The 26,902-nt window shown below is 41.0% G+C and overlaps 1 protein-coding gene across 1 annotated transcript in view; it reads right to left on the bottom strand.

Moving 5' to 3' along the window:
* Positions 1-1,957: 1,957 nt before the first annotated feature.
* Positions 1,958-26,902, bottom strand: part of TMEM178A (transmembrane protein 178A) — a 185,581-nt gene continuing 160,636 nt past the window's right edge. Inside the window, exons 3-4 of the mRNA XM_040429608.1 lie at positions 7,517-7,654; positions 1,958-3,466 (exon numbers count right to left, since the gene is read on the bottom strand). Coding sequence (XP_040285542.1) covers positions 3,225-3,466; positions 7,517-7,654 — 380 coding nt within the window. The 3' untranslated portion in view covers positions 1,958-3,224. The remainder of the gene's footprint in view (positions 3,467-7,516; positions 7,655-26,902) is intronic.

Raw genomic sequence — 26,902 nt, 5'->3', positions numbered from 1 at the left:
CAAATGAGCTTTGCAACACAGTCTGCGCCAGAAATACACCTAATATTAGACGTTTTAATTAGCATGATGAGCCCTACTAGGCAGTATATCTGGTTTAATAGGTTTGATCTTGGTGACAGCGGCTTTAAGCTCAAGTCTACTTGGATTCTGCAGTAGGACAATGATCCGAAGCACACCAGCAAGTCCACTTCTGAATGTCTGAAAAAAAACTAAATGAAGAATTTGGCGTGGCCTAGTCAAAGTCCAGACTTAAAGGGATTGTCTCATGACAAATGTAATTTATCATGTAGAGAAAGATATGAGCCACTTACTAATGTATTCTGATTGTCCATATTGCCTCCTTTGCTGGCTGGATTCATTTTTCCATCACATTATACACTGCTCGTTTCCATGGTTATAGACCACCCTGCAATATGTCTTTGGTCGTGCTTGCACACTATAGGAAAAAGCGTCAGCCTCTCTGGTGGCCCGGACCATGGGAGCGCACATAGGCTAGTGCTTTTTCCTATATTGTGCAAGCACGGCCACTGCTGATGGATTGCAATTTACACCCACAAACTCAAATGTATTTTATTGGGTTTTATGTGATAGACCAACACTAAGTAGCAAGTATGTGTGAAAAGAAAATTATACATGGTTTTCAAAATTGTTAATAAAAATCTGGAAACTGTGGTGTGCATTTTATTCAACCCCCCTCAATACTTTGTGGACCACCTTACACTGCAAGTCTTTTGGGGTATGTCTCTACAAGCTTTGCATATCTAGAGGCTAAAATTCTTCTATGTAAAATAGCTCAAACTCAGTCAGATTAGATGGAAAGCATCTGTGAACTGCAATTTTCAAGTCTTGCTATAGATTCACATTAGGATTTAGGTCTGGACTTTACAGAGCCATTCTAATACATGAATATGCTTTGATCTAAAATGTTCCATTGCAGCTCTGGCTGTATGTTTAGGGAGGATGTCCTGCTGGAAGGTGAACCTCCACCCCAGTCTCAAGTGTTTTTCAATGTCTAACAGGTTTTCCTCCAGGATTGCCCTGTGTTGATGCTGCTGCCACCATGTTTCACAGTGGGGATGGTCTGTTCAGTGTGATGTGCAGTGTTAGTTTTCTGCTACACATAACGGTTTGCATTTAGGCCAAAATGTTCAACTTTGATCTCATCTGACCAGAGCACCTTCTTCCACATGTTTGTTGTGTCCCCTTCATGGCTTGTTGCAAACAGGACTTCTTATGGCTTGCTTTCAAAAATGTCTTTCTTCTTGCCACTCTTCTATAAAGGCCAGATTTGTGTAGTACGCAACTAATAGTTGTCCTGTGGACAGATTCTCCCACCTCAGCTGTGGATATCTGCAGCTCCTACAGAATGACCATGGGCCTCTTGGCTGCTTTTCTAATTGGGGATCTCCTTGCCTGGGCTGTCAGTTTTGGTGGACAGCCATGTCTTGGCTATCCACTATTTTCAGATGATGGATTGAAGGATGGATTGAACAGTGCTCTGTAAGATGTTCAGAGCTTGGGATATTTTTTTTTCTTTACACTTCTCCACAACTTTATCCCTGACCTGTCTTTTGTGCTCCTTGGTTTTCATGATTCTGTTTGTATCACTAACATTTATTAATAGACCTCTGAGGCCTTCACAGAACAGCTGTAGTTATACTGAGAATAAATTACACAGGGGTATCAGAGTACAGGGGGTTGAATACAAATGCATGCCACAATTTTCAGATTTGTATTTATTAAAATTTTTGAAAACCATGTATTTCTTTACCTTCACACATACTTGCTACTTTGTGTTGGTCTATTACATAAAATCCAAGTAAAATACATTTAGGTTTGCGGGTGTAATGTGAAAATATGTGTAAAAGTTCAAGGTGTATGAATCCTTTTTAAGGAGCTGTACATATAAAAAAAAAATTATATAGAACAAAGTTTGAACAAAAAAAAGAGTGCACAATTTTATCAAGAAAATTGTTTATTTAACAGAGTGATCTTACTGTGCGTTTGTATAATGCAGGAAGTCCATTGTGCCGTTCACTTATAATTGGAATCCATAAAGGTTCCTAAGTTCATGTAGTGCTTTATAGTTCAAATCAAATCACAAACTAACATTGATCTCTTCTGCACTGGAATTACAGTTTTGAGTTTTACCTGAAAATATAACGTTGGGCTTCTTTATAATCTTAGGCTGGAAATAAGGGGTTGTTTTGTACAAATAAGGAACTTTGGAGTATATTCAGATGCTGTGTACTTTTTTTGCACAAATAATATGCAACATAGTGCATATATAGTACAATAAACGTGAATTGGGATTTACCAAACCTGATTCACATGCAGATGACATCTGCGCACATTTTAGAACATAGTTTGGATCTGCAGAGCCACAAAATTCCCTATATGTCATAGGACTTGCCACTTCATCTGAACATACCCATAGCACCCAAAATATATAATACTGATATCAGATGTAATGTTCTAAAGGGCCTTTCAAAACTGCACAGTGGCAAAATATGCAATCATTAATATGTGCTAGGTCTTAATTCATTTAGGCCACTGTACTTTTCTATGACACAATAGGATTGACATTGCTTAATAAAAATCATATTTGATGTGATGCAATTCTGGAGCTGAAATGACTTTTAACACAGTTTGGAGGTGAAATTTTTTAAGCGTGATATGAAGAACATATCTTTTGATCTAGAAGTTTGCTTTAACAGGACTGATTTCTATTTTTTATAAACGACAACAAGGTAAAAATCTGGAAACAAAAACAGGATGATGAATTTCACTCTTCTGAACTATGCAATGTTCTTGACACATTTGTTAGACATTAGTAAAAATTCTGCATAAATAATAGACTCTCAAGGAACCTGATTGCAATGTATTTCCTTGCTTTTGTTTTTTTTCCCCCCCAAGAAACCGAGTTGTATTTAATAAATCCATCTCAATTTAACATAATTGTTTGACATTCTAATGACTGATCTGCAGAGGTGATCAAGCAGGTTTAAGGGCAAGATCCAACAGTGGAACAATGGTGTCTTGGGTCATCATACATATGCATTTCACATAACAAGACACTATTTTTGCAGTCCTTTAAGGATATGGAACTTGTGCTTTAAACACGATATTCTGTTGATACGTACAGATCACGCTTAGCCAGTCTTGTAGTGCACACAATGTCTTGTAGATGGAAACAAAAGTCATTAACCTTGCATCTCTCACAGTCATACACAAGAGTCTCTGGCAAACTTAAGATGCAAAATCTTGGTCCTGCTGATAAAAGGGTATGCAGTGCACAGACATCCAGCTGCTACTATGAAGCCCAAACTGCACCATGCACAAAACAAAGACCAGCTGTATCCATGTTCCACATCACTTGGAAGCCCATAAATAAATTTTGGCAGGCGGTTTAGATCATAAGCGACACTTGCTGCATATGTACACAAAGAAATTGTACAAAAGATTCCTGAAAAAGAAAACAAATGAAATAAATATAAGAAATTAGTAAGAAATCATTCAAAAGGTTTTATTCCTGCTGTAAATAATTACATTTTATAGAAATTATTATGAATTCCTGGATTAATGTTTCATTTTATATACTAAATTTTAGAACATAAAAAAATGCCTAGAAAAATATTACCAGATCGATATATGATCTGGTCTTTCATTACAGAATGTACTAGTAGATTTTAATAATGATATTAATGTCATATGAAGAACATGCTTACATGTTCCCTAAATCTGTGGTTGTAATATGCTGCAATTAAAAAAATGTAATGGCCACATTTACTTATGTGATTAGATCTTATTATAAAATGCACCATACTTTGAGTTATTTGGCACATTTTTGGTGCAATTAGTTTTAGAAAAATCCACAGCACCACGCAAAGAGGCATGGCCTACCAAGAATGGGTTGTGACTTAGTTAACCAAAATACCACAAGAGAATTTAGACTAGAACCTTCAGAATCACAGGTGCATATCCATGAAGCAAACATAATTATAAAAAACAAAATGGCTGCACACCATTATACATACAAACAGTAGAGCTAAGAAATGGGGGTCATTCTAAATAAAAGTTGTACAATACCGACTATAAATGAGTTAATGGAAGCTCTTAGTGCACATATTTGCTCAAACATGTGTTGGGCCCTTCTACCAGGCGTCAAGGTGGCTTCCGCAGATGGGTCCCTAACACTAAATATACTGCCTCTCTTTGGACTTACTTAAGCCTACAATATTCAGGGCAGTGTAGAGACCAGCTACATACGTACTCTGCTCAGAAGTCCCAGGTAGATGGGCGTGTTCAGTCTAAAAGAGGCGCTACCCTCAATATATACCACAAGAGAATTTAGACTAGAACCTTCTCTTGTGGTATATATTGAGGGTAGCGCCTCTTTTAGACTGAACACGCCCATCTACCTGGGACTTCTGAGCAGAGTACGTATGTAGCTGGTCTCTACACTGCCCTGAATATTGTAGGCTTAAGTAAGTCCAAAGAGAGGCAGTATATTTAGTGTTAGGGACCCATCTGCGGAAGCCACCTTTACGCCTGGTAGATGGGCCGACACATGTTTGAGCATATATGTGCGCAAAGAGCTTCCATTAACTCATTTATAGTCGGTATTGTACCACTTTTATTTAGAATGACCCCCATTTCTCTACTGTTTGTATGTATAATGGTGTGCAGCCATTTTATTTTTTAGTTAACCAAAATGTCACCTATATTATGGCACTAAATTCTCTTGCAAACTAAGCTAATAGTTGGTATAAAGTTAGACAAAAGTTCTAGCCATCCGTAAGTGGTACATCACTTCTAGGTCATGTGCTGATTGGGAGCACATCACTGCTAAGACCAGTCATTGGTTGCAGCAACACACGTGTCCCCATTTGTGTGAAAGTTGACAGATGGGACCCAGACCACCGAAGAGAGTCATGGACTTGGAGTGGAGAGGAGCATAGATTTCTCCACAGATACTGCTGGCTAGGGGGCAAGTATAAAAAAAAATCCAGAACAACCCCTTTAAGGATAAAGAGGCTTTAGAAGCACACAAAACTTGGTGGGCGCCTGACCTCTGGAACCCCCTACTAATCTCAAGAATAGAGGTCCTGTTACTCCTTCCTGATGAAATGTCAGGTAGATCATGCTCCTTGCTACTCTATTCATTCTATATGGGACTGCTGGAAATAGCCAAGTACTTTGTCTGTGGTCAGTGGATTATCTTTTAATCATGCTACAATGTCTTTAAAGAGCTTGTCACCAGATTTATGACCTTTAATCCACCTAACATGCGAGATGTGCTCATGTCTGCTGAATGCAATCCATTTAGCCACATTTATTTACATGGGTCCAATGTATAGAATAATGATCTTTTATGATATGTAAATGAGCCCCTGGGTGCAATTAGAATGGTGCCACTGAACCCATGGGTTCCAGTCCCTGTCTGCTTTGTCGCACCCACACTGCTAAGACTGACAGGCCAGGCAGTAAAAACATATTCACACCTGGCCCTGAAGTCTCAGGGGAGTGGGTTTGACGCACAGGCTGTACAGGGATGGAGCGTACTGGCTTATCTTTCTTCAGTAGGAAAAAAGAATTTGAATCCAACATGCAAACCCTTGTTTGCCTTGACATGCAGTGGCCAAGGGTCATCAAGCCCCCATAGACTTTAGATAGCTTGAGAATTTCCCATTAAATTATGGATGTTTGGATGAGTTTGGTCTAATGTTTATGGTCAACTATAATATATGATGGCGAGAGGCAGGCTGTTGACAACCGCCAGTCAGGCAAAAGAAGGCACAGCAGCAGGCCAAAAGTGATTCAGAAGTTTCTTTACTGATCAAAATAATCACACATTTTGAGGAAACCCCCCTCTTCAGATGTATCACTGTATCACTGACTTGGCGTCCAGAATTCCTCTGTGATGGGTTACACCCAACGGATATTGTGCTTTGTCACAACACAAGGTGAGAGTCCATTCTCAAATTCTGCTCTTTCACCCTGGCTTTTGCAATCTTAAAAGTACTACTCTATGTGGCGCTTGGTACTGTATTCTTATAGCTTTTTAGCACACTAATTTTAATATGTCTAATAAAAAACATTTCAATTGCATGCTCTAAATTGCAATCGGAAAATGCTACATCTTAGAAAATCAAGTCTGTTGAATTTAAGGTCTAGGGACACTTTTGTGTCATTTTCTTATTATTGCTTTCTACTTATCATGGTTTAAAAACATTCTCTAATTAGTCTTTATTAATAATGTTCAACAGTTTGTCTTTTACAGCTTTCAGTTTTACTGCAGCTGCAGATTGTTCCGCTTTCTTCTCAGTGAAACTCCTCAGAGAGTATTCTGTAGCCCTTATGCCTAATTCACATGTCAGTGTTTTGGTCAGTGATTGTGAGCCAAAACCAGGTGTGGCTCTAAACACAGAACAGGTGCAGAACTGTCCCTTAGGGCTCATGTACACAAATGCATTTTTTGCCCTTGTCTGTTTAGGTTTTTTTGCAGTCCGTATGTGGAACCATTAATTTCAATGGGGACGGGAAAAAAAACGGAAATGGCTCAGTGTGCATTCCGTATCAATATATCTGCAAGTCCGTTTTGCAAAAAAAAGGACATGCCCTATTTTTGACCATTTTGCGGACAAGGACAGGCATTGTTGTTACAATAGATCCGCAAAAAAAACTAATGTCATCCTTCTTTATTAATTTTAAAAATTTTTTGCAGATCCGTGTTTTGCGGACTCCAAAATACACTGACGTTTGAAAGAGGCTTTAGACCCGTATTTCAGCTAAAGTCATATCAAACTGATAAACATATGGCTTAAATCAGTGTTAGAGATATGGGCTACAAATCAAGCTGTCACAGCAGCTGTCTAATGGGTTTCACTAAGGCCTCTTTCACTCGACCATATGGATTTTTTTGTGTTTTGCGGTCCGTTTTTCACGGATCCATTGTTCCATTTTTTGTTTCCGTTGTGTTTCCGTTTCTGTTCCGTTTTTCCGTATGGCATATACAGTAATTACATAGAAAAAATTGGGCTGGGCATAAAATTTTCACTAGATGGTTCCGCAAAAACGGAACGGATACGGAAGACATATGGATGCGTTTCTGTATGTGTTCCGTTTTTTTTTGTAGACCTATTGACTTGAATGGAGCCACGGAACATGATTTTCGGGCAATGATAGGACATGTTCTATCTTTCAAAGGAAAGGAAATACGGAAACGGAATGCATATGGAGTACATTCAGTTTTTTTTTGCGGAACCATTGAAATTAATGGTTCCGTATATGGACCGCAAAAAACGGCCCATAAATGGGAAAAAAACAACGTTGTGTGAAAGAGGCCTAAGAAGGAAAAGGAACATCCTGAAAATGCAGTCAAGCTGAAAACTGTAGAAGACAAAGGTTTAATTACCAATTGGAAAAATTATTTGTATTCCAATATAACTAGAATGCAGTAACAAAAAATGCCCCAAAGATGTCCATAGCCTTTTATTTAATCTGTATAGTTTACCTGTCATGAGAAAAAGCAGTCCAGCCACATGCTGTGTAAGGCTCTCTTCCCAAAAGAAACTCACTGCTGCCACTATACATCCACATAGGAGGACTGCAGCAGCCATTCCCAAAAATCCAGCAGTTATTCTTCTTAAATCTGTTTATGCACAGAAAGAAAAAAGATTATCTTCTCTTCTTCGCCAGCAACATAAGAGGTTGGCAAGAGTTCAGTATTTCTAGGACATTTCATTTTGAAACATAAATGAAAAATAACAACAAAGATCCTTTAATCCCCTTTGAACATTAGCACTTCAAAAATGTTAGGAAAACAATGAATACTGTTTGTATTACTGGCTGTTCCACTTTATTGGGTAAATTGGATTAACTTTTACATTTCTTGAAAAAAAAAAAATCTCAATTCATTAAAATGAACAATAAACCAGTGTTAAATGAAGTAGAACTAACTTCAGGAACCTAAATACAAAGTGAACCATTTTATGCTTTTTATCAATAAGATAAACATACAATTTAGCATGAACAATTGCAGTGTGCTGGTAGTCCACTGCTAGAAGGGTTAAAAATGTGTGGGAATATGGTATTGAGCATTTCCTTTCTAGGTGAAGCAAATGAGTTAATTAGCACTAGAGATAGGTGGCGGGGCCACGTGTTCATCCTCCACATAACGAGGGGTTATTATTGCTTGTTCAGTGAGTAGAGTGAGACAGATGAGAGAGGAGGCAGAAAGAGCAGTCCTGAGAAGCACCAGCCAGCTTCAGGGAAAGAGACATAAACCACCTCTGAGGAAGCTAATGACGATAACCTTTGGACATATATATCAGCCTTTATGAGGAGGTGTGTAGTAAATAGACTGTGGAGATAATCTGCATTTAATTTATAGACTTCATAGAATTTCAGATTTGGAATTCCAGCATATTTTGGAGACAGACTGGCCAACTGCAAAAATAGTTGGGTATTTGTAGTTGCATTTTGAGAGAATTGAAGAGATCGAGAGATACAGAGAGAGCAAGCTGTAACCTGTATAAGATCTGCCAGTCTATACACGACAAAGACTGTGACTGCTATGTTTAATTATTAATGACAGTAAAGAACTCTTAAATTATGTTCTAATTTATTTGATTTTATCGCTGAAAATGCTGTTCGTTTATATAGAGCTCAAAGCTCCAAATCCTTTTCATAGACATAGGTGCAGTTTTACTTACCCCGTGGATGGCGGAAACTTAGGCTGACTAGACCTGCACTAGAATTATCACAGTACCCCATGTTGGATAATAGAACTGGTGTATGGCTAGACACTTGTCTAACTCTATACCAACTATTCGTTGGTTTACTTAGAGACAGAATATTAGCACATAACGTAGAATCTTGGCCACAACCGCTTCTCCAAAAAGCTTCTCCCTTTTTTTACAAGCATAGCATTTCTTTAAACCTAGATACACCAAATTGTGTCACAATATGGCTTATTTTATGCCAGATCTAGATGCACTCACATTAGTTAATGTGGGTTATAGATTTAAAAGTCTATAGCTACCACTAGAGGGTACTTACTATATACTTATTATTGAGATTTATATATATATATATACAGGCCTTTTTTTCTGGCGGAACGCCCCGGAACGGCGTTCTGCCACCTATTTTCTGCCAACTCGCCGTTTCTTGGGGCGGGCCGGGCAGCCGCCCGGGGCGCTGTCAGAAGGGGGGCGCCGGCAGGGCACAGCAGGAGATGAGCGCTGCGCTTCCATTGTGGAAGCGCTCACTCATCTCCAAAGTCAATGTCTGTAATGCGGCAGGGCAGGGAGAGGTGTGTCCCCTCCCTGTTCCTCTGATAGGCTGCCAGCACTAGGCCGGCAGCCTATCAGAGGCCGATGCAGGCGGTGCGATGACGTCATCGCGCCGCCTGAGCCAGCGAGGGACACATGCCGGAAGAGGCCTGCATCGCATCCTGGAGGAGGTAAGTAAGTATAAGTTTATTATTATTTTTTTATATATAAAAATGACAATCCTGGCACATAAGGGGGGCTGCTGGGCTGGCACAGATATAAGGGGGGCTGCTGGCACATAAGGGGGGATACTGGCTACTGGCACATAAGGGGGGCTGCTGGCACATAAGGGGGGCTACTGGCACATAAGGGGGGCTACTGGCACATAAGGGGGCTGCTGGCACAGACATAAGGGGGGCTGCTGGCACAGACATAAGGGGGGCTGCTGGCACAGACATAAGGGGGGATGCTGGCACATAAGGGGGGCTACTGGCACATAAGGGGGACTACTGGCACATAAGGGATAAGGGGGGCTACTGGCACATAAGGGGGGCTACTAGAACATAATAGGCTACTGGCACTTGATAGGGGGGCTACTGGCACATGATAGGAGGGCTACTGGCACATGATAGGGGGGCACTCAGGCTACTGGCACATGATGGTAGGGGGCTCTTATTACTGGCACATGATTGGGGGCATCTATGGGGGCACATCTTACTGGTACATGATTGGGGGGCATCTATTGTCGCACTTATTACTGGCACATTATTGGGTGGCACTATAGGGACATCTACAGAGGCTAAAAAGAAGGGGTATTTTATATGGGGGCTCTGTATAGGGGCATTTTATACTGGGAAGGAAGAGGCCAGGCCAGGCTGCGCTGCCCATGTGTGGACTAGGGCGGTGGCGGCTGCGGGCACTGGCAGCCTGGCTCACGACCGTCACTGGCAATTTTACTTGCATCCCTGTTCTCTAAAGGGGCGGTTTTAGGGGGCGGTCCTAGGGGTGGGTAGGGGCGTGGCCAGGGAAGAGGGGGGGTGAGTTCAACCACCTTTTCTCTGAGAAAAAAAGCCCTGTGTATATATATATATATATATATATATATATTTTAGCTGAAGGACCCGGCTTTGCTCGGGTATATTTAATCTATTTCATTTAATGTTTGTGTCGTTAAAAGATATCAACACTATCCACTATAACGGTCACATCTACAGCACCCCACCCCCCAAAACAGTGACCTCCACAGTGCCCCGTCCCTTAAAATTGGACCTCCCCATCAGTCCACCCCCTTAACTTTGACCTATACAGGAGCCTTCCCCTTTAACAGTGACTTTCACAGCATACCACCCCCTTGACAGTGACCTCCGCAGGGGCCCGCCCCCTTAAGAGTGGCCTTTACTGGATCGGGGGCGTGTCCTTTTGAACAGCTCACTCCAAGACAGCAGCACTGTACTGTTTGAGTGTGAGCTGCAGGGAGAAAGTCACCCTACCTCCCACCCCTGCAGCTGACAGAAGTTGATATTTATCTTCATTTTTTCAATCCCTGTCGGCTGAGGCATGGAGGGGGCGTGGTCTAACCAAATCTGGGCGTAGCTTAGTGGGACCTAGAAGTTGATTTTTAACTTAATTTTTTCAATCCCCGTCGGCTCAGGAGTGGGAGGGGGCGTGGCCTAACCAGATCAGGCGTGTGGCTTAGTGGGACCTGGGGGCTGGGTGTTAAGTCTTTTGAGGGTGGACACATTGTGGCAGGGGGCCTGTCTGGGCTCCTTCCTGCAAGAGTGATGCCCCTCTGGGCACCTTACTGGCTAATTTGCATACCAAATAAACTGGATTTTCAGAGGATAAAAACATCTATTGCTGGAACAAAGGCACATTTTGAAATAAGGTACTAAGTGCTATTAGGCCATGGCTTTACTTCAATAGCAATTATCCTTGTGACAGATTTCCTTTAATAGTAACACTGAAAATTGGTCCTTAAGACCTAACTACGTCTTTTTTTCATGTGCTGTTTTTTTAAAACTTCACTTTTATTTATATGTTCTCTTTAAAATCTTCTCAAAAGTAATCAACAAAAACTGTGACAGGCTAAAACTCTCAGTGGCTTCAGGCTGGCTCCCTCTCATAATCTGCGAACCCCTGCTGTTTGTTTCTTCACAGCAGCATTCTGAATTCTAATAGTCTGTAGCAGGGTTGCTCAACCTGCGGCCCTCCAGCTGTTGTAAAACTACAACTCCCACCATGCCCTGCTGTAGACTGATAGCTGTAGACTGTCTGGGCATGCTGGGAGGAAAAAGACCTGAGCTATTTCGTTACTAATAAAACAAAGACGTTCTTTGAATTGTTTAGTATCCACGAAGTGACAGAATACTGCAGTGATTCTCTAAGAAGCCATGTGAACACTCTTAAGGTGGTCAATGATACAGCAGAAAGAGGAATTGCTCTGATAAAAAAGTTAAACGAATTGGTCAGGGACAAACAACAAAAACAATTCTTGGTGAGGGTAGTCGAGCATCACAGAAAAGTCGTCACCAAGCTAAGAAAGAAGTGATTGCATAGTTCAAAGTTGATTAATATAACACATGTTTTGCCTATCATACTACCTATTAATCTTAGTGTCTAGTTTTAATATTATTTTAAGTTTGTGATTTCTAGTTTTCCCACTAAAAGTAATTAACATTGAAAAATCTTATTCTTTGCCTACTTTTACAAAACTGATCAAAGTGTGCAACCTCTAAATATTATCCAATCTTCTTGAAATATATATGTTTTACATCACTGACACTCTGGGCATAAGCAAAGTCTGCAGAAATTTAACATTTTATTTTTTTCCATTACAAAATGAAACATCCTAATATATATATATATATATATATATATATATATATACACATACAGTACAGACCAAAAGTTTGGACACACCTTCTCATTCAAAGAGTTTTCTTTATTTTCATGACTATGAAAATTGTAGATTCACGCTGAAGGCATCAAAACTATGAATTAACACATGTGGAATTATATACATAACAAACAAGTGTAAAACAACTGAAAATATGTCATAATCTAGGTTCTTCAATGTAGCCACCTTTTGCTTTGATTACTGCTTTGCAGACTCTTGGCATTCTCTTGATGAGCTTCAAGAGGTAGTCCCCTGAAATGGTTTTCACTTCACAGGTGTGCCCTGTCAGGTTTAATAAGTGGGATTTCTTGCCTTATAAATGGGGTTGGGACCATCAGTTGCGTTGAGGAGAAGTCAGGTGGATACACAGCTGATAGTCCTACTGAATAGACTGTTAGAATTTGTATTATGGCAAGAAAAAATAAGCTAAGTAAAGAAAAATGAGTGGCCATCATTACTTTAAGAAATTGGGAAAACTTTGAAAGTAAGGGCTATTTGACCATGAAGGAGAGTGATGGGGTGCTGCGCCAGATGACCTGGCCTCCACAGTCACCGGACCTGAACCCAATCGAGATGTTTTGGGGTGAGCTGGACCGCAGAGTGAAGGCAAAAGGGCCAACAAGTGCTAAGCATCTCTGGGAACTCCTTCAAGACTGTTGGAAGACCATTTCAGGGGACTACCTCTTGAAGCTCATCAAGAGTGTGCAAAGCAGTAATCAAAGCAAAAGGTGGCTACTTTGAAGAACCTAGAATATGACATATTTTCAGTTGTTTCACACTTGTTTGTTATGTATATAATTCCACATGTGTTAATTCATAGTTTTGATGCCTTCATAGTCATGAAAATAAAGAAAACTCTTTGAATAAGAAGGTGTGTCCAAACTTTTGGTCTGTACGGTATATTACTGTTATGGGGGCATGGTGGATGACTGTCACGGATGTTCCCGTGGCAGGTACCAGGAGATTGGAGAGACTGGAAACTCGTGGGTTAAATTGACAAGTTCACTGTGGATCTTATTGTGTCTGTGTTTTGGTGAATGCCACATCCCTTGCTTCAGGTGTTGCTTGTTGGTAAACTACCTTTGCCATAAGTAGCAGCTTCTCACTCTTGTAGGTGCGGTTTATAGATTTTCTTCCTGCCTTCATACTAGCTGGTCGGTTGTACTCTGTGGTGCTTCTGGAGTTGCCAGTTTTCTACTTTCAGATAAGTCTTGTCTGTACTTATTGTTTTGTGTTTGTTATATTCCCTGTTGTTTGTATCTGGGCCTCAGACAGAGACTTCCATTCATCCACCTGGGGAGCAATGGGTTGTCTCTGGTCCTAACCTCATTCCAGGGCCTTATAGGGATATAGGGGCCTAGGTATACAGCATATGAATATTCCTACCATCAAGGTCTATTGATATTGATAGGTAGTTAGGGCCCAGATTAGGGTTGTATAGGAGGTGACCTGTTTCTTCCCTAGTTTCCAGGCCCAGTTACCATTCCCCTTCCCTCCTGTGTTTAGTGTGGAGTTTTTCACCCCACACTGAACGTTACAATGACATTGTTATGAGGGCTCAGTATGCAAACTACCGTGATCGTCCCAGGAATCCATGTCCCGGTCCATGCGTCGGACACATTTTCCAGGCCAACCGCGGCTTCCCTGACCCGCACTGACTGTATGATAGAACCAGTCTGTATCTGACCACAGGGAGATTGTCATGTACTCACCTCATCTTGTGTACTTACCCAACCATCAGGTTAACTGTACCATAAATTACTGTCGTACAGTCAGTCCAGGTCAGGAGAGTACAGTTGGCCTGGGAAATGCGGCCTGCACACACACTGTGTTCCTCTGGCTGATTATATACGGCGCTGGTATCTGGGTCACAAATCCCAGCGCCGTACAGCTACGGCTCCCGATCAGCTGCAGGGGTCCAGCAGTCACAGATAGGCGGACCCCTGCTGTATGTGCCGGCATCGGTGAAAACACTGATGCAGGCGCATTAACTCTTGCACTGCCGCGGTCAGTGCTGACCGCGGCACGTGTGGTATCCTGCCGGGTGTGGGGTGGCCATCGGGTCCCCGCGCTGCTGTGATCGGGACCCAATGGCTGGGACGGCAACCCAATTCCTTCCTTAGGCATCGTGGCTCCCATCCATGTCAGTCTGTAAAATCCAGCCCCCTGGATCTCACAGGCAGGAAGCTGTAAGTGTATTACAGTAAGTATTACACTTACAGCCAAAGCCTTGTAATGCATTGTAAAGGGGATCATACCCCCAAATTGAAGTCCCAGAGTGGGATAAAAAATAAAGTAAAAAAATAAGTTAAAAAAAATTAAGTTTTTTTTAAAAAAAAGCGTCCTTTTCCCAAAATAAAGTAGGAAAAAATAGGGAAAAAAAGAAAAGTAGACATATTAGGTATTGACCGGCTCTATAAAAATATCACATGATCTACCCCGTCAGGTGAATGCTGTAAAAAAAAAATATGCCAATACAGACATTTTATTCACCTTGCCTCACAAAAAGTGTAATACCAAGTGATCAAAAAGTCCTATGTACCCCAAAATGTTACCATTCAAACAGTCATCTCATCCCGCAAAAAATGAGCCCTACCTTAAACAATCACCACAAAAATAAAAAAAAATAGGGCAACACAAAAACAAGACAATCACTTAAAAAATAAAAAACCAATGACACCCATACACCAATCCATCAAAACCTGCGCTGCAAAAGCCATATGGTGCTGCCATGTACTCCCATAGCAGTTTACCACCACATATGGGGTGTTGCCGTATTCAGGAGAAAATTGGTAACAAATTATGGGGAGCTTTTTCTCCTGTTACCCCTTTTTAAAAATGAAAATTTTGGGGCTAAAGCAACATTTTATTGGAAGAAACTAAACTTTTCATTTTTACTGCTAAGTGTTTCCAAATTCCGTAAAACGCTTACGGGGTCAAAGCGCTCAGTATCCCCCTTAATATATTTTTTGAGGGGTGTAGTTTCCAAAATGGGTAAACTTTTTGAGCGTTTCCACTGTAGGTGTACGTCCGGGTCTCTTCAAATACAAAATGATGCCTAAAAACCATTATAGCGAAATCTGCCTCCAAAATCCATATGGCGCTCCTTTCCTTCTGACCACTGCCACGTGCCCATAGAGCACTTTACCACTATATATGGGGTATTTCTGTAAACTGCAGAATCAGAGTAATATATATTGAGGTTTATTTTTCTGTTAACCCTAGCTGTGTTGCAAAAAAAATTGATTAACATAAAAAATCTACCAGCTAAGAAATTTTGAAATTTCACCTCCATTTTCCTTTAATTCTTGTGGAACACCTCAAGGGTTAACAAAGTTTGTAGCATGAGTTTTGAATAATTTCAGGGGTGTCGTTTCTAAAATGGGGTCATTTATGGGTAGTTTCCATTACGTAAGCCCCTCAAAATCACTTTATAACTGAATTGGTGCTTAAAAAAATGGGTTGGGAAATTTTGTTGAAAATTTGAAAAATAACTTATAAGCCATCTAACGTCCTAAAAAAATAAAATGACATTTACAAAATTATGCCAACATAAAGCAGACATATGGGGAATGTTGATTAATAACCATTTTATGAGGTATTACTATCTGTCTTGAACGTAGAGAAATTCAAATTTTGAAAATTGTGAATATTTCAAAATTTTTGGTAAATTTAGTATTTTATAAATAAAGGTGAAATGTATTGACTCAAATTTACCACTAATACAATATATCAATCTGCACTGCTGTTTGAAGTAGAGTAGCGGTGCACGTGTCTCAGGACCAGCGTCCCTTGTAGATAAGGAGAAAAGAGACCGTCACTCGCTTGTTTAGATAATCTTGCTGTGATTTATTGTCACATTCCAGTGACGTTTTTCGGCATACAATCTGCCTTTGTCAAACTGTGAACAAACAGTGAAACAGCACCCATTTAAATAACCCGCCAAACCTCAGACCTTGCATGAGATAGTCATGGCAACCAAGTAAACAAACGGGGTATATGAGGGGGGGAGTTTGTTGAATAACAAAAGTCCATGTCATAGTGGGAATCATTATAGTTCATAGAGGACTTCCATCTTATCAGTATGTAGTCATTAATTAATTTCAAGTCCGCTGTAAGAAAATCTGTATGTGCCGGCATCGGATCATTATCATCATCAAAAAAGTTTTTATAAAAAGCTATTTGATGCATAGTCCCGGTTTAGTCCTCTAGGTTTCAGTGTCTGGAGACGATGAATCCAATAAGCCTCTCTTTTTTAAGCAGAAGTTTGTGCTTGTTGCCGCCACGTCGCGGTTGGGGGACACTATCAATGGTCTGGAAGCGTAATTGAGCAACTGTATGTCTAGGTAAGTGAAAATGGTGAGGAATGGGTAACATCAGGTTTCTTTTCCGTATGGTGGACTTGTGTTTTGAAAACCTGTCCTTCATCCTCGTAGAGGTCTCACCTACATACACTAGACCACAAGGGCACTTCAGGATATACACTCACCTAAAGAATTATTAGGAACACCTGTTCTATTTCTCATTAATGCAATTATCTAGTCAACCAATCACATGGCAGTTGCTTCAATACATTTAAGGGTGTGGTCCTGGTCAAGACAATCTCCTGAACTGCAAACTGAATGTCAGAATGGGAAAGAAAGGTGATTTAAGCAATTTTGAGCGTGGCATGGTTGTTGGTGCCAGACGGGCCGGTCTGAGTATTTCACAATCTGCTCAGTTATTGGGATTTTCACGCACAACCATTTCTAGGGTTTACAAAGAATGGTGTAAAAAGGGAAAAACATCCAGTATGCGGCAGTCCTGTGGGCGAAAATGCCTTGTGGATGCTAGAGGTCAGAGGAGAATGGGCCGACTGATTCAAGCTGATAGAAGAGCAACGTTGACTGAAATAACCACTCGTTACAACCGAGGTATGCAGCAAAGCATTTGTGAAGCCACAACACGCACAACCTTGAGGCGGATGGGCTACAACAGCAGAAGACCCCACCGGGTACCACTCATCTCCACTACAAATAGGAAAAAGAGGCTACAATTTGCACGAGCTCACCAAAATTGGACTGTTGAAGACTGGAAAAATATTGCCTGGTCTGATGAGTCTCGATTTCTGTTGAGACATTCAAATGGTAGAGTCCGAATTTGGCGTAAACAGAATGAGAACATGTATCCATCATGCCTTGTTACCACTGTGCAGGCTGCTGGTGGTGGTGTAATGGTGTGGGGGATGTTTTCAAATTGGTTTCTTGAACATGACAATGAGTTCACTGTACTAAAATGGCCCCCACAGTCACCAGATCTCAACCCAATAGAGCATCTTTGGGATGTGGTGGAACGGCAGCTTCGTGCCCTGGATGTGCATCCCTCAAATCTCCATCAACTGAAAGATGCTATCCTATCAATATGGGCCAACATTTCTAAAGAATGCTATCAGCACCTTGTGGAATCAATGCCACGTAGAATTAAGGCAGTTCTGAAGGCAAAAGGGGGTCCAACACCGTATTAGTATGGTGTTCCTAATAATTCTTTAGGTGAGTGTATATGATGAATTGGCTGTTACACGTAAATGTGCCCCGTATGGATATCCTTTCTCCTGTGTGTGGATGAGTGAGATGTGTGCCTTTAATCAAGCTGGAGCAATGTATGCAACTCACACAAGGAAAGGTTCCAGATCTTGGAGTGGAGAGCGTGCTCTGTCTGGAGAACCCTCTATTACTCACAATGTCAGCCCTTATTATTTTATCCCTGATGTTGCTTGCCCTTTTATAATAAACCATCGGTGGGCTTTGAAATTCTTCTACCTGCAAATAAGACTGGGCTATTACATTCCAATATTTATAAATGACAGACCTGATTTTGTTCATCCAAGGGTGGTATTTTATGATTAGAGGAATGCGCGGTTTCTTTGGAATTTTTTCTACTTGTGTCTTATCTACCTTTCCCCGTTGTTCTATCAGCAAATTTTGGGGATAACCTCTAGCCAAGAACTTGTCAGTCAATTCATTTAGTCTGACCTCACAGTTTTCTGTGTCACTGACTATCCGCTTTACCCTCTGATATTGGGAATACGGAAGGGATTTTTTTGTGGAGTTTGGATGATTCAAATTTACCACTGTCATGAAGTACAATGTGTCACGAGAAAACAATCTCAGAATGGCTTGGATAAGTAAAAGCGTTCCAAGGTTATTACCACATAAAGTGACACATGTCAGATTTGCAAAATTTGGCCTGGGATTCAAGGTGAAAAGTGGCCCAGTACTGAATGGGTTAAGTATTTACATATGTGTGTATATATATATATATATCAACCTAAAATAAAATAAAGCAAACCTAAAATAAATAAAATAATAGAATACAATGTTATACCACTAATAGCATAATCCTGGTTTTACAAAGCAGTATACTGTGGGACCCTCGCAGTCACCATATAACTCTGTTTATGCTTGGTACAGTGTTATTCACATAAATGTAGCGCTAATTGAAATCCATAGATGCAATCGGCATAGTCAAGGTATCTAACGGATCCCAATCCAACTTAGTTTTTTTTAGTATAACAGTATGTAAAAAATTCCAATCTTTCCCTTTGTGTAACAATGAGAACTTGCGCCAAAGCTCTGCTTACCAGCTGGATGTCTTTTACTGCAACAGGTACACTTCCCGCTTGTTCCCCTGTGCTATGTACAGTAAATATTGTGGTTCGAAGTTAATTTCAAAGCTGTAGTGTCTGCTTCTTTCATCGTGACAGGGCTATCCATGCACAGGAATGCAGACATTAATAAGACCCCATAAACTGGTCACATACAAAATCGCATCATTAGTGTGAATATTGCTTATGCCAGATGCCTCTCAGAATCAACCTAGGATTCCTCTTCAGTAGTTATATGTTAAATGTACTAATATAAACTAGGACGTCATGGGCGGACTGGCCATAGTGAGCCGATGCCCAGGGGTCCACTCAAGTCCTCCTCTTGGCCACCAGCCTGGTACATAACGATCTGATGCCTTAGAATTAATTAATGTAGGAGCATCAGGGGCTTATGCATCTGGCCAGCAGCCGCAGGTGCCCTCCTGAATTTAACTGTTTTGCTGTCCTCAGAACGATGATACAGTTTCATATTGTGGCGCAGGTGGCAGTATTTTGTGCTGCACTGTGGTATCTGGCTCTGCTGGGGTGGTATGTTCTGCACTATAGTATTGCTAGCCATGCCTACATCTGTTGTCCCACATTCAGTCAATTTGGACCCGCCTACAATATGGGGCCATTTATTTATTTTTTCCCCAGGCCAGGGCCACTTTAAGTTCCCAGTCTGCCCCTGCAGAACATCCTATATAAAAACTGGACCAGATTTTGCTTCTTGTTGTCCAATGCATACAGTCCTATAATTTGCAGAAAATTCTATAAAGTACCATAAGATAATAGTTCCCTCATAAACCAATCCTTACTAACTTATAAATAGCAGATAGAATAGTATAAAAAAAGATAAATTATGTACAACCTCGACTGGTTGACAGCTCAAACACTCATTTAACCCATATTCTTATCAAACTGATATGAATTTAGCTATAATAAGAGCTTATGAGCTATCAGGAGTTCAGAGATAAGGGCTATACACGAGCTGCCGCAGCTGCTGTCTGGTGGACTAACTATAAAACAGAAGGCGAGACAGTGCAGATATATTGAAGCTGAATGCCGTAAAAAAAAAAAAAAGTGCTAACTTTTTTCTTTGCCTTGTTAAAGATGTATAGCCCAAAATTTGTGAAATTCACTGAAAATAAATTGCCCCAGACGATATTAGAGATCATCAATTGGATTGAGAGGGCCAGACATTAAGCCCGGCTCTAACAATTTCTTGCCTGCGCTGCTGCTCTAATTAAGACCAAGAGAGTCTTGCAGGCAGCTCCCCACAGGTGAAAAACCCCTGCTGATGAGATGAATCAAGTTGTTAGAACTAGAGATGAGCGAATAAATTCTGAACGAACTGGATTTGTGAAGAATTTCACAAAAATTCTGCTGCCCAACTAATCCAGAGTTATGCGATTCACTTTGTACCAAACGCACAAAATGATCCGGGTGAGGGTGAAGATGGGGGAATCACAGAACCCTGGGAGGGCGTTGCCCTGATTGTCTCAGAGGCTGACAGATGCAAATATCTTCCATCTGACACGTAGTTTTGTCTTGGCCATCTAATGTCATGTTCATCAGTCACATGGCCTAGGTGCAGCACAGCCCCATTGAAGTGAGAAGGGATTGAACTGTGATACCAAGCACAGTCGCTGTACAATGTACGACGTTGTGCTTGGTGAGATGAGAGAAGGCCGTGGTGCAACTGCTAGTGCTGATCGCTTCTTAAACAGCCTGGGTGTCGCACCCCCACCAATTAGATACTAATGTATCCAGAGGATAGGAGGTCATCACTTAAAAAGTCTCAGAACATCCCTTTAACCTCTTTAGGACACCTCTTTACGCCCTGATGTCCTGGTACTTAAGGACACAGGGCCTACCTGTAAGCCCTGTGTATTTCCGATCACCGCGGCGGGCGGTGATCGGAACAAGGTGCCTGCTCAAATCATTGAGCAGGCACCTTGGCTAAATGCGAGGGGAGGTCCCGTGACCCCTCCCCCGTGTCGGCGATCGCCGCAAACCGCAGGTCAATTCAGACCTGCGGTTTGCGGCTTTTCATGTTGCGGGCGGCGGTGCCATCGGGTCCCCATGGGGCTGTAGGGGGGACCCGATGGCATGGAAGGCAGCGCTGATGCCTTCCTGTGATGTGCCTGTGAGATCCAGCCTCCTGGATCTCACAGGCCGGAAGCTGTATGAGTAATACACACAGTATTACTCATACAGCCAATGCATTCCAATACAGAAGTATTTGAATGCATTGTAAAGGATTAAACCCCCAAAAGCTGAAGTCCCAAAGTGGGACAAAAAATAAAGTGAAAAGAAAAGTAGAAAAAATAAATCCCCCCCCTAAAAATAAAAAGTTTCAAGTAAAAATAAACAAAAACATCATTTTCCCCAAATAAAGTAAAAAAAAATTGGTAAAAAATAGGGGGGGGGGAGTAGACATATTAGGTATCGCCGTGTCCGTATCGACTGGCTTTATAAACATATCACATGACCTAACCACTCAGATGAATACCGTAAAAAAAATAAAAAAAACGGTGTATAAAAAGCAATTTTTTGTCACCTTACATCACAAAAAGTGTAATAGCAAGTGATCAAAAAATCATACGCACCCTAAAATAGTGCCAATCAAACCGTTATCTCATCCCGCAAAAATCATACCCTACCCAAGATAATCGCCCAAAAACTGAAAAAACTATGGCTCTTAGACTATGGAAACACTAAAACATGATTTTGTCACCGCCAGTTCTGTGAGAAGATCTGGCAGACGTTCTTCTCTACCTCTTGTATGATGTTCTTTGTTTTGGTTTCACTTTCTCATCTCCTTTCCTTCTGCCAGGTGTCACTTATTTCGACTAATCGTCTTCCTTTATAATCCCTCCCATACTGCCTCACTTTGCGGTTTATACTACTTCCTGGATGAGGTGTTCACTGCTGGAGGCTGCTTCTGCTGTTTGTACAGTTAAGTCTTTTAATTTATTGTGTTTTCTTGCTGGCTTGATTCTAGGTGACCCTGACTCCGTCCGTATTAAGTGCAGGGAGCCGGTGGTCGTGTCCCCTCACTATTATAGGGTTTTCAGGTGTCACACAGTATTAGGTACGCGGGCATGCAATCGTCTACCATACAGACCCTTGCTTGTGCATAGCAGTCAGGGAGAGCTCTTAGGGTTTTATAGGGCTCACCTATAAGCTCCTTAGTTTGGGATCAAGCCAGTCGCTCGTTTATTTATATGTTCCAGCTATCTGCTAACTTCATCCGTGACAGATTTTTTTGTTTCAAAAATGAAATCATTGTGTAAAACTTAAATAAATTTTAAAAAAGTATATATATTAGGTATCGCCACGTCCCTATCGACCGGCTCTATAAAAATATCATATCACCTAACCCCTCAGATGAACACTGTAAAAAAATTAAAATAAAAACGTTGTAATAAAAGCCATTTTTGGTCATCTTGCATCAAAAACTGTGTAATAGCAAGCGATCAAAAAGTCATATGCACCCCAAAATAGTGACAATCAAACCGTCATCTCATCCCGCAAAAAATTAAGACCCTAAGATAATCGCCAAAAAACTGAAAAAACTATGGCTCTCAGACTATGGAGACACTAAAACATGATTTTGTTTAAAAAATGAAATCATTGTGTAAAATATTTTTTTTTTAACATATTAGGTATCGCCGCGTCTGTGACAACCAGCTCTATAAAAATACCACATGATGAATGTTGTATAAAAAAAATAAACGGTGCCAAAACAGCTATTTCTTGTTACCTTGCCTCACAAAAAGTGTAATATAGAGCAACCAAAAATCATATGTACCCTACACTAGTACCAACAAAACTTCCACCCTATTCCGTAGTTTCTAAAATGGGGTCACTTTTTTGGAGTTTCTACTCTAGGGGTGCATCAGGGGGGCTTCAAATGGGACATGGTGTCAAAAAAAACAGTCCAGCAAAATCTGCCTTCCAAAAACGTATGGCATTCCTTTCCTTCTGCGCCCTGCCGTGTGCCCGTACAGCAGTTTACGACCACATTTGGGGGGTTTCTGTAAACTACAAAATCAGGGCCATAAATATTGAGTTTTGTTTGGCTGTTAACCCTTGCTTTGTAACTGGAAAAAAAATATTAAAATGGAAAATCTGCCAAAAAAGTGAAATTTTGAAATTGTATTTCTATTTTCCATGAATTCTTGTGGAACACCTAAAGGGTTAACGACGTTTGTAAAATCAGTTTTGAATACCTTGAGGGGTGTAGTTTCTAGAATGGGGTCATTTTTGGGTGGTTTCTATTATGTAAGCCTCACAAAGTGACTTCAGACCTGAACTGGACCTTAAATGTTGGTTTTTGAAAATTTCTGAGAAATTTCAAGATTTACTTCTAAACTTCTAAGCCTTGTAACGTCACCCAAAAATAAAATGCCATTCCCAAAATGATCCTAACATGAAGTAGACATATGGGAAATGTAAAGTAATAACTATTTTTGTAGGTATTAATATGTATTATAGAAGTAGAGAAATTTAAACTTGGAAATTTGCAAATGTTTCAAAATTTTTGGCAAATTTGGTATTTTTTTATAAATAAAAATGAATTTTTTTGACTCCATTTTACCTGTGTCATGAAGTACAATATGTGATGAAAAAAGAATCTCAGAATGCCCTGGATAAGTCAAAGCGTTTTAAAGTTATCACCACATAAAGTGACACTGGTCATATTTGCAAAAAATGGCCTGATCCTGAAGGTGAAAATGAGCCCGGTCCTTAAGGAGTTAAAAGGGTGAGGGAGAGAAAGAGCATATGAGTTTTTTTCAAAAAAAGGAAAAGAAAGTGAAAGTCAAGTGAGAAAAAAATATGAGTCCGACAAGACCACAAAGTGTCATATACCAATTTTCAGGCTAATGGGAGCAGTTTTCATTTCGGTATAATCGATTCAGGCACAAATCGTTTCTTTTTTTCAATTCAACGAGTCAGCCACAATATAAATTTGCTCATGTCTAGTTAGAACCAAATCGTTCATCTGTACTTTAAAGCAACATAATATTGGAAAAAAAATAGTTTTTCATTTTTATGGCCCAGTGTTAAGAAATTCTTTGAAATAGCTATGGGGTCAAAACTATCACTTCACCCCTTGCTGAATTCTTTGGCGGTGTAGTTTTCAAAATTTGGTCAGTTTGATGTTTCCACTGTACTAGTAGCTCAGAGGAGTGGCAAATGTGACATGGCACCCTGAACACATTCCACTAAAATCCACATTTCAAAAGCCAAGTGGAAGGCCTTCCCTTCTGAGCCCTGCTGTTTTCCCAAACAGCTGTTTGACTGCATAAGAAATGTTTCCATAATCAGGAGAAACTGCACATCCGTTCTGACGTGTTTTCTCTCCTTTTACCCAGCTAGGGCTGTAGTGATGGTTTTAGCCCTACAGGTGTTTTATGGAACTTATTAGCATTGGACGATGAAAATAAAAAATTACATTTTTTTCTAATATTAGGCCTACTTTTCAATGATTTGGTCAGTGATTTCCCTCAGTGATTGTGACACAAAACCAGATGCGGGTCAAAAACACAGAAAAGGTGCACATTTTTTTTTATTACAATTACTTTCTGTGTAGTCTCCACTTCTGGTTTTGGCTCTCAACTGCTGATGGACATCACTAACCAAACACTGAAGTGTGAACTAGGCCTATTACTGGAAAAAATGAAATTTAAAATTTTGATGGTCCAGTGCCCATACATTCCATGAAACACTTGTAGGGCTAAAACAATCACTACACCCCTAGCTGAATTCCTTAGGGGGTCTAGTTTCCAAAATGGGGCCATGACTTGGACATTTTCCCTTTACTGATACTTCAGGGGAGTTGCAAATGTACAAACTCATTCCAGCAAAACCAGTGTCTCCAGTCAAATGGCAGTCTTTCCATTCTGAGGCCTGCAATTTTTCCATGCAGCTGTTTATGGCTGCATATAGGGTACTGTTGTACTCAGGAGAAGTTATTTAACAATTCATGGGGTGGTTTTTCTTGAAACGATCTGACCTAAACTACATATGATTAGATATTATGCCCCACTTCTAAAAAACATTTATGAAACCTATGTGGTCAAAATACTTACTACATCAATATATGAATTCCTTGAAGGGTGTAGTTTGCAAAATATGAACTTTTGAGGGGTGTTTTCTCTCCCCTCAATCTAGAGATCGGTTGGGGTCTGACCCCCACTGATCAAAAATTTTGATATGTCTCTATGAAAAGTTAGTGACACTTTAAGTGTTTAATATGCCTGCTGCACCACCGGGAAAGTTAAAGAGGACCTGTCTCCACTCTTGACATGCCTGTTTTAATAGGTACATGCATTCCACATGTAATAACGATTCCTAGCATCTATTTTTACAGCTCTATGCACTGCCATTCCTTTATTATTCCTACTAGAAGTTATGAATGAATTGATAGCAGTCTGCAGTAAGTGTACAGAGGGGTGGTAACCAGCTGGGGTGTGTTCCTGCACAGTCTGGAAACAGCAGCACTGACTTGATAGAGTCAGACTGTGCAGGTACACACCCTCAACTGTTTAACACCCCTCTGTACCCTTACTGCAGACTGCTAGCAATTCATTCATACCTTCTAGTAGAAATAATAAAGGAATAGAACAACATAAAGCCATAAGAATAGCTGCTCCAGAATTATTACATGGTGAATGCATGTAGCTATTAAAACAAGCATGTCAGGAGAGGTGTCAGGTCCTCTTTAAAGGGGTATTCCCATCTCAGACAGTGGGGGCATATTTCTAGGATATGCCCTATTGTCTGATAGGTGCAGGTCCCACCTCTGGGACCCGCACCTATCTCGTAAACGGAGCCCAAAACTAAGCCGGCAAAGTGCTGGCTGACAGTGCACATCAGACAATGGGGACATACCCTAGTGATATGCCCCCATTGTCTGAGATTGGAAAACCCCTTTAAGCATTTGTTTGCGTGCAATTGTTAGAGACCCAAAAGTCCTTTTAAGGACTATTGTTGTATCTGGCAGCAATATATATTTTTAGCACAACCTGCGCTAAATAGCTTGCAAATGTTTGGCCGCTGCAGACAGCGACATTATATGCGCTACATCTCCTGTGTAATGTGTGCGCAGCCTAAAAATATCTGTGACATTCAGTGTACTTTTTTCGTAGACAGTGTCCCCTGCGGACAGTTACATTACCTGCGCTACATCTCCTGTATAACGTTTCCGCATCCCAAATATCTGTGACATTGACTGTCATTTTTTCTTAGCCGCTGATGACAGCAGTGCCATTACCTATGGTACCTCTCCTGTATAACATTTCCACATCCCAAATATCTGTGACATTGACTGTAATTTTTTATTAGCCGCTGTTGACAGCAGCGCCATTACCTGTGGTACCTCTCCTGTATAACGTTTCCGCATCCTAAATATCAGTGATATTGACTGTAATTTATTTGCGCATACACTTAAAAAAAATCAGCGCTACTGTACGTGTGACATACTTTCATGCATATATACCACTTAATAGGATGAAGGTGAGCAGTAAGGGACGGGAAAGTGGCCGTGCTGCTGATGGAGCACACAGAGGCCTTGGCCCTGGATGTAGTGAAACTGTGCCTGCTGGCAGATCACAACAAACACATTCATCCACGATATCTAGCTTCATGTCCCAGTTTGCAGGGCGGCTCTGGACAACCCTCTCGAAGTCAGACCAGTGCAAGCAGGTGGTCGGTTGGATTGCAGCAGATAATGCTTCCAGTCAGTTAACCTCTTAAGGACATAGGGCGTACAGGTACGCCCTTGTGCCCTGGTACTTAAGGACACAGGGCGTACCTGTACGCCCTGTGTATTTTCGATCACCGCCGCGCTGCGGGCGGTGATCGGAACCCCGTGCCTGCTCAAATCATTGAGCAGGCACTTGGGGCAAATGCGCCGGGGGGTCCGGTGACCCCCCCATGTACGCGATCGCAGAAAACCGCAGGTCAATTCAGACCTGCGGTTTTCTGCGTTTCCGGGTTGTTCGGGTCTCTGAAGACCCGATAACCCGGAACAGGATGGTGATGGTGGTGTGATTTCACCCCACCAATCACCATCCAGCGATCCTGAGTGGTGATGGT

The sequence above is a fragment of the Bufo bufo genome, chromosome 4 (genome assembly GCF_905171765.1).
Source record: "Bufo bufo chromosome 4, aBufBuf1.1, whole genome shotgun sequence".
Classification (NCBI taxonomy): Eukaryota; Metazoa; Chordata; class Amphibia; order Anura; family Bufonidae; genus Bufo; species Bufo bufo.
The sequence above is the reverse complement of the archived record's forward strand: the minus strand, read 5'-3'. Positions and strand labels throughout refer to the sequence as shown.